An 8919-nucleotide genomic window follows, 5' to 3' on the forward strand; every position below is an offset into this window, starting at 1 on the left:
CCGGACCCGAGCCCAGGCAGCGGCACCTGCTTCCCCTCCCCGCGGACAGACATCGCCATGCCGTGGGTGGCATGACCCGCCGTGTCCTCCCTCAGGGGCCTTGTTCCCGAGCAGTCTTCCCCAGCCACCATACCCCCCCCCCCCCCCACTTCTGTTGATCACAGAAGCGGAAGGGGTAATTCTGTAGCAAGGCCGTCCTCCTTCCCACGTGGGTGCACGTCTCTGTCACCCTTTTCTTCGCCTTCCCTTCTTTCCAGTATTTCTCCGGTTATCCAGAGAAACCTCTCTTCTGTCCGAGCCCACTTCGTGCTATTTGTGGTGCTCCCCATCCCCCAGAAAGTCCTTTGCAGAAGTTGTTTCTCGCGACGTATCTAAAGTAAGAAACAGGAAAGCCCAAAGTCCTGAAGCAATAGGAAGCAAAAGAAGGACGCAGAGGCACTTGTTCTTAGCCCCCAGAAGTCCCGGCTTCAATCTTGGAGGCTCTCCGTCTTACTGACGGTTTTAGAAGGGTCGGTGGGGCCGGTGCAATGCGGTGGCCGCCGTTCTCCCGTCATGGTCTCCTCTCACCTGGTGTATTTTTCTGGAGTGTGCACTTTCAAGATCAAGAAAGAATCATTTCTTCGCAGTCTTTGGCCTGACAGAAATTCGTGTTCTCTCCTCTTTGTATCGCACATATGTAATGACAAGTGATTGAGGTTCATAAATGGCTTTTAACAGTTTCATCTTGTAATCGGGTGCAATCTAATGGTTTGTCTAGAGCAGTACTTTCTAAGTTCTGGTTAAAGTGACATCAAGACTGTTAATCGTCCCGTTTTAATAACAATTCATTGGGGACCTGCTCTGGGACAGGCTGTCCATACATCAGGACGAGTAAGAGCAGTGAATGACAGGCTCGTGGGGAGAAACGAGACGTGCATATAGGATTACAGTCCAGAGAGCACGGTGCTGGGGCGGAGGTGTGCCGATGGTGCGTGTGCCCGCGGGAGGGTAGCCGCTCACGGGAGCCGGAGGGGCCGGCTGGCAAATCTGCCTGACAGGAGCTGCCCCCGGGAGATGTGACCCCACAAGACTTCCCAGGTGGTCATCCCCCAGATTCTGTAAGAAGTGGGTTTTCACTCAACTGGATTTCGATATTCAGCAACTCTGGCACAGAAATCTACAAAGACATCCCTTAGGAGTTCCCAGTGAAAACTGAATTACCCCTTCCTGTCTACAGATTAAAAACCGGACAGTCCTGTAAACATTGCCAGGATGATAAAGATTACTGAACACAGGTAGTATTGAATATGGCAACCGCTATGATGTATTGAGGAATTTTTTTTTAAATTCCTTGTTGGCCAGCACCAACAAGGTCTAGAACTGTTGTATCAGTAACCTGAGAAATCCTAGTCAACATGGAGATGCTCTAATGGTGGCTTTGACTTTCTCCTCCCCCAGGCTCCTCAGTGGTTAGAGAGCGATTCTTGTCAGAAATGCGAGCAGCCCTTTTTCTGGAACATAAAACAGATGTGGGACACAAAGACGCTGGGGTTGAGACAGGTGAGTAGCCAACGTTGAGTTGTTGCTAGGTTAATCGTGCATCTTGTTATTTGTGGTATTAGTCCGTCATTTTGTTTGGAATCCTGCTTCTTCCTGTAAACGCTGCAAACCCCTGTGTTTTTGATATCACGGTCTCTGTGTAACTCACAGCGAGTGGGACCTTTCCTGGGGCCAGCTGTGCTGTCGCTTTATCCTGCGTTGGAAAATCAGGAATGCCCAAGAAAACACTGAGTGCCTACTTGTAGCTACACGAGAGATCCTTCAGTCTAGGAGAATTGCTTGTTACGTCAGCATCCCATGCGAGCCACGCACAGAATTAGAATGAAGCAGGTCATATGACTGGAAGCCTTATGCTTCTGCGGTTTGTTAAAGACATGTGACAGTTTGGCCCTCATTGGAATACTCTGACACTAGGAATTTAAATTAGTCATAAATTGTCCCATATAAGTGTACCCGGAACATTTTTACTAAACATGTTTCTGGTACTTTTTTTTTTTTCTAATTAAAGAAACATGTCCTGAATAGCCTATAGCTTTCAAAGATGCTCTTATCACTGAGTAGTCATGTAATTCTAAAGTTCTACCAAAAAAACCATATTTCTACAGCAACCTCGAAGGTAGTGCACTAAGATTGAATATAAATTTGTGCAGGTAAGTAAAAAAGAATGCCGATTTTATTTCTTTGCACCTCTATGAGGGATTGGCCTGAAGTTTGTGTGTATTAATGAACTTTCTTTAATTTTACTTAGAAAACTACGCTGCCACAAGGTCTATTATGAGACTGGCAGGTAACACAGGGGTGATCTTAGCACTTGGATAACATTCTGATGCTTTGAAATGGAATCTGAATTCCATCTTTGGCCCGTTTCCTACAAGTGTCTGGTGGTAACTAGTGTGTTGTAACTGATGGGGGAGATAGATAACCCCTCCTTCTACAGGAAACGTGAAGACATTAATTTCCATCTTATGAATGGAGAGAGGAAAGGTACAGGTCACTAAGCTTTTAGTAGGAAGAGAGTATGTCTAAGTTAATAATAACTGGTCTGTTTTGAATGTTCTCGAGCCTTATTTCCAGAATCACAGTTTGGAAGATTAAAAAAAATAGTAAAACATATGATTATGGATATTTATTTCTTAATGAGGGCACGTTACCTTATTTCAAAGCTTTTCTCTGACTGACGTAGGAGTAGATTTTGTTTTTCCTCTGAAACCTCTAGTCGTTTAAGCTCCTAAACGAACTCGAAGTTGGTTTTAGTAATGTCGTTTGTTGACATCCAGACAGATGATATGACTGAGGCGAAAGCTGTATTTGACCAGTAAAGCAAGGAGATTTGGAATTCCTTGACAAGTGTTGAGATTGGCCCGTCTACCCCGCTCCCATCCCCCTCCCCCGAAGGGAAACCGGGAGCCCCGAAGCGGAAGCAAACGTTAACCTCCTCCTTTTCCTCCTCCCGGTACCCTCCCACCCCCACCCCAAGCATCACTGCAGGAAGTGCGGGCAGGCTGTCTGCGGCAAGTGCAGCAGCAAGCGCTCCAGCTACCCCGTCATGGGCTTCGAGTTCCAAGTCCGCGTGTGCGATTCCTGCTACGACTCCATCAAAGACGAGGAGTGAGTGTTCGCGTGTCTCTGTCTTACTGTGCACCTGCAGGGGGAAGCAGCCTGAGAGATGTTCGCCCCTTCCCAGCTCCGTGAAGAGTTTCTGAGGAAGCCCGTCGGCCCTCGCCCTACGACCCTAGGCAGATTTCTCCCAAACACCGTGGGAGTTGAGCAGTTGAGCAGAGGGACGTTCTCGAGCCCCCGCACCACGCAGGGCGGTGCGCAGGGTCAAGGCCACGCTCGCACTGATGCGGTGGCTGAGCCGGTCCATCCCGTGCTGCAAGCTTTGCTCTCCTGTGCTTGGAAATTTAATTTTCTTTCCCTTACCTTTGAATCATCTTAGAAAGTTCTAGACTGGCAAACCGTGGCAGAGCCCCAAGTTGAAAGGCGAGTGCAGCATTGCTGGGGTCAGTTCATTCCCAAGGAGACTGAGGCTGCGGGCACAGGGGCAGAGTGAGAGCCAGCGCCTGAGGGCTGCTCCCAGTTGCAGAGAAGCTTCGACCCCTGCAGCCTCCCTGCCAGGGTCTTACCCACAGGACAGGATCTCATGCAGTGTAGTCCCTCTGCGTTATTTAAAAAATAACAACAAATTTTAACGTATATTCATTTTTGAGAGATGACGACAGAGCGTGAGTGGGGGAGGGGCAAAGAGGGAGGGAGACACAGAGTCCAAAGCAGGCTCCAGGCTCCGAGCGGTCGGCACAGAGCCCCACGCGGGGCTTGAACCCACGCACCGTGAGATCCTGACCTGAGCTGAAGTCAGACGCCCAACCGAGGTGCCCCTAGTTCCTCTGCCGTTATTAAAAGTGCTTTTTTAGTGCCTAGGAATATATAAGCCTTCCCACTAAAACAATACATATCCATTATCTGGGGAGTTCTGCCAAACCTTCTATAGAACAGTCTTGCAGCTGATCGTGCCTTCTGTCATCCTTTAATTATAAACTTCACTGTAGGCACATTTTGAGGAGCAAATGTGGACACTATCATTGTGTTTCCTTTATGTTGCTAAGAAGACTCTTTCCTTAGCTCTAGAAACAGCTGAGCTTTCAGTGGTCTCTTTTCTGTTGGTCAGTCGGACTTCTCTAGCAACCTTCCATGAAGGAAAGCATAACATTACCCACATGTCCATGGACGTTGCCAGGGGACTGATGGTGACCTGTGGGACCGACCGCATCGTAAAGGTAACCTGCCTGGTTGTCCCGACGAGCGTGTGCGTGCACATGGCTCCGTGGTCGTGCCGTGGACGGAAGACTTCTAGTCCGTCCCATTTCTGGTCGGCCGGCTCGCCTTCCCTTTTTACAAGCAGCCATGCTACCTGCAGCCGGTTGAAAACCCTGAATAACAAGTCGCGTGCTTGTGAGTCCCCAGGCCCTTGGTGGTGGCTCCTTCTGGTGGTATTTCCCTGTACCACATCCGTCCTCGGGGTAGCTGGTGGGGCCTGGCACCCAGTGTGGCCATCTGCCCAGGGTTCCTGCCTCGCAGCTCGTCTGCGCCTTAGCCGACCCCTGCCGCCGGTCGTCCTTCCCTTGCTGGTGGTCCTGGGATCCTGGACAGAAGGTTTCCTACTTGTAAGAAATAACCACACGTTGTTTCTTACGATCCCTCGGTCGCTAACACAGATACTAAAAGCTAGCGTTTTAGACTCAGTGCCGCTCTGGAGTTGTGAAATCATGACACGCTTTATCTCTTAATTCTTCAAAATAGGGGCTTTCCCCAGTCGGCTTTTTATTAAAAATGAAAATAAATGTCTAGCAAACATTGTGATGGAATCTTCAGGTGACAGGAGAGCGCTTACAAGCTTTTTTCACATCTTAGTGAACGGTTTGTGTGCTTTTGTCACTGTAGATCTTGAGAAGGTTTCATAGCAGAAGAACGAGAGAGTGAGTTCCTTTGACCCCTTTTCCAGTTTAACAGCCGTTTGCAGTGTGAGCTCTGCTTTCGGAGCCCGTGACGAGCGCTGCCTCGCTGGCGTCTTCTCTCTCTTGCAGATTTGGGACATGACGCCTGTGGTGGGCTGCAGTCTGGCAACTGGGTTTTCTCCGTGTTGATCCGGGAGCCGGGCGAGGCCTGCACCTTCCCAGAGGCGCCCTTCACCAAATGCAGCCGTTCCCCATGGCGCCACCGTCCCCGTCACGGGAATGGCCAGTAGCCGCCAAAACGACAAAGCAACGTTTTTTTAAAAAAGAAAAACATGTCACCTGTGTTTGGGGGCACTTGTGGCACAACCTGTGGGGACGAAGTGACCTCGGTAAGGCTCCCTCGTGAACAGGGAGCTCGTGTGTGCTGAAGGAGCGACCGGGCAAATGCGAGTTTCAGAGGAAAAACTATTGAACAAAAGAGCGCCAATGCTTACAACTTTGTTAAAGCAGTTCCGGGTGCAAGCCCCCTTCCGTCAGACTCGCGGGCCCTCCGCGGGCTTCGGTGGCTCTGTCGGCTTCGGTGGCTCTGTCGTCAGAGCAGGGAGCAGGGGGAGGAGAACACGCTCTCTCCGTCTTGAGGGGCGCAGCAGGAACTCAAGAGCCCAGAGGGCCCCTCCTTCCTTACTGTCCGCGTGGGAGGATCCTGTGCACTTAGTTATGGACAAACTTCTGAAGGATCCCTGTTCTGGGCAGGTAGGGCCGTTATCTGCCCTCGGTGTTTGGCACATTCGTTGCTTCCTCTTCCCAGACCGTATGCCGCGGCCAACCTTCACGGTTGTTACTAAGCGAGCTGTAAAATTTCTAGATTAACCCGGGCAGCCCACCTTCTTCCCTTTCCCCCAGACGTGCTCTGAGGACAAAACGTATTTATGGTGCTGTTAACGTGGGAGTCACACGAGCCGCCTGACTCCCTGACTACAGTCAGAAACGACCAATGGAAAATGGAAAACCCACCCAGCTACCAGCATGACTGTGAAGGGAAGCGATCGTTCTGTTCCACGGAACGGCGCAGTCCTCCGAAAAGACACATGCGTTCGGTTTGTAGTTCCAAGATGAGCCCCTGTGATATTGTGGCGATTTGATATACACCGCAGAAAAGAACTCCAGAGCTTTTTAAACTGTGTTGACTCTTTGCTGTGAGGAATATTGTTAATATTTCATAGAAGGGAATGGGCAACCCAGAGCAGCAATTGTTCACCAGGTCCTGCACAGTCATTCCTACCTTGTAAATCACGTTCATAACAACCAGCGAATTCTCTCGTGTCAAATGGCATTTTAAAAGTTTGTGGCCACTTAGTACCAGGATGGGGAAGAGGTGGGGAAGGGGGAGCCTGTCTTTTAATATTCCAGTATTTATTTCTTGGACTGTTTGTTTTTACAGTAGTACACGTACCTGTTCAGGTCTGTGCAAGTGAGTGGAGAGAGGCCTACTTTTCTGAAAGACAGATTTTAAAGTAGAGAGCAACAGTGTTTTTGTTAGTCTTACTGGTGGATACTGATAGAAACTACTGCGTCACTGTGTTGGGATCATATCAAGACAGCGTGGTTGCTCTGAGCGATACCATGAAGGGACTAAATCTGTTTTTTCACAACGGCTGAGAGGGACTATAATGTTTAAGGCAGGCAGTTAAACTAAGATATCTTAATGGCCAAGTGATGCAAATAATAAGGAAAGGATTCTAGAATGATCTAGAATGATCTGCATTAAAAATTGACTTGCCTTCAGAAATATGACTGAAGGATTTTGTTGCTCCTTATAATTTTTGTGTTATATCACCTTTAATAACATTTCTTAAGCTCTTTACAAAACATATGATACACAGCCTGGAAGAAAGCTTGAGGGGTGGGATCTTAAAGGGCAGCATTGAATGTTAGATTTCGTTCAGTTAATGGTCCAGCTCGTACAAAGGTGCTATCCTGGGGATTTCATGAAGTCCTGAAAGGAAAATAGTATATGATCTGTTTCTGGCCGTGTTAAAGAGTACTGAACTGTGGTTCTGTTTGCCTTTAACTTCTGTCCAATGTGGTTTTATCGTGTCCATGGTAGACAGCACAATATCACGCCATAGCTTTCAGCCTTTTTTTTTTTAACTGTAAAAAATTCTTAATGGAAAACCCAGTGTTCTATAGAGAATATAAGGTTGTGAGAGCACCTGCTAAGGGGTTAAGCTAATATACGCCAAGGAGGAAAGGCATATATAACAAAGAACTAGAGAGGGGTATCCAGAAAAGGAAGGAATGTTTCGATTGACTTCTGTCTCCATCAGAGTCTGTTAATCACTTTCCTTTTTAAAAACACACATGGCAGGCTTGTCTCGTCTCTACTACTTACTAGGGAGCAAATGGGGTAATATTTTTATAGAGGTGGGCAAAAATTATTTTCTCAATTCTGCTGACTGGGCACATAAGGAAAATACCGCTAGACTTCTAGTTATTGCCTTATTTTGACTGCGTTGCTCTTAAACAGGTCATTTAAAATAGTTCTTCAAGTAACAGTTTATGGTTTTTCCATTCCTGAATACTCACGCTAATTTCTACAAATGGGATTAAAAAGTACAGAATGTTAGAGAAAATCCTCACGTTTAGATCTAGTTATGTAAGTGATAAGGAAATGTCAATTCTTCATTCTAGATGTGTTCTAAAATTGCCCTGTTTAACGCAAATGATAGAAACACCGGCGTAGCATTAGCCGGAAACGTTATTCAGTACGCTGTAAATCTCTGTTTACTATGTCCTGCTTCTGTCCTGCTGCCTGGAGGACGTAAACAAAAAATAGTGCTCTCGAATGCGTCACTTGGTTCTGTCCCTAAAGAATTCAGTTTGCCTAGTACCTACATTTTTAAACTGTTGAAACTGGCCTGAATATGTAATAAATACCATAGTGACTCAGACCCAAGGAAATATTTTCTAAAATGAGTTTTCATTAAATTACTTTCTACTTCCGTTACTGGATCTGGTGTCTCCTAAAATGTAAGGAACCAGTTACTATTAATGATAAAGCATCTGCTCATTATCAGTGTGAGGTTTAACAAATAAGTAATACATGCTGTATTTATTCGAGTGTCTATTGCTTAATTGTTAATTGTGAGCAGATTATTTGAATGCCTACTCTATTTTCTGTAGTTTACTATACAGTAACTCTTTGAGTAAATTGAGGTTTAATTGTGCAACAAATTTATATTAGAATACAATTTAAAGTGTTTTACTCTATACCCTTTTTGACTGGGGAAGCAAAGGGCAATGTTGATTAGTACATTTTGTCTTGTACTAGCTACGTTTCTATAAGACATGGTGCCCTGTGTGTCCCAGAGAGTTAGAAAACTTTGTCCTTTGCTCCTGTTTGTGGGTTCTGTTTTTTTGTGTTATTTTTGAGAATATGCATACACAATAAAATGTTCCTTGCTTGTTAGCCTGTTGCTTAATTCAGCTTTTGTTATAGTTGATCTGGACATAGGGCAATAATGCTACTTACTAGCACACTGCGCGTGCGTGCGGGGAGCTCTGCCTACGTTACGCTCTTTGATCTGCCAACATTCCTACAGGGCGTTATTGTCCCTGCTTTACAGATGAGGAAACCGAGAAGATCCTGTCTGTCTGTGTGACTTGAAAGCACTTCCCTTCTCCATACCGCGTGCTCTGATGTGCTAGCGTGTTAATGAGTGTGTCAGGTAAGCGTTAGGGGTTAGGTATCATCATCTCTTTTGAAGTTTGTGCGGCCTTGAAGTCAGATCGCTCAGCATATCTAGATTCCCTGGAGACACCGGCCTCCGTGCCCTAGTTCTCCACGTCAACAGCTCAGTTTTGCGAAGAAACAGCGTGGTTCAGACCCAAGAGAACTGATGAGTTGATTGAGAAACCAGCAAGG

At 46.8% G+C, this 8919-nt stretch overlaps 1 protein-coding gene across 1 annotated transcript in view; it reads left to right on the forward strand.

Moving 5' to 3' along the window:
• The window catches only part of WDFY1 (WD repeat and FYVE domain containing 1), a 45889-nt gene extending 37426 nt beyond the window's left edge, over nt 1-8463 (forward strand). The window contains exons 9-12 of the mRNA XM_049615843.1: nt 1438-1539; nt 3017-3147; nt 4208-4316; nt 5124-8463. Of these exons, the coding sequence (XP_049471800.1) occupies nt 1438-1539; nt 3017-3147; nt 4208-4316; nt 5124-5183 (402 nt within the window). The 3' untranslated portion in view covers nt 5184-8463. The remainder of the gene's footprint in view (nt 1-1437; nt 1540-3016; nt 3148-4207; nt 4317-5123) is intronic.
• The last annotated feature ends 456 nt before the right edge of the window (nt 8464-8919 follow it).

This window comes from Panthera uncia (assembly GCF_023721935.1).
Source record: "Panthera uncia isolate 11264 chromosome C1 unlocalized genomic scaffold, Puncia_PCG_1.0 HiC_scaffold_3, whole genome shotgun sequence".
Classification (NCBI taxonomy): Eukaryota; Metazoa; Chordata; class Mammalia; order Carnivora; family Felidae; genus Panthera; species Panthera uncia.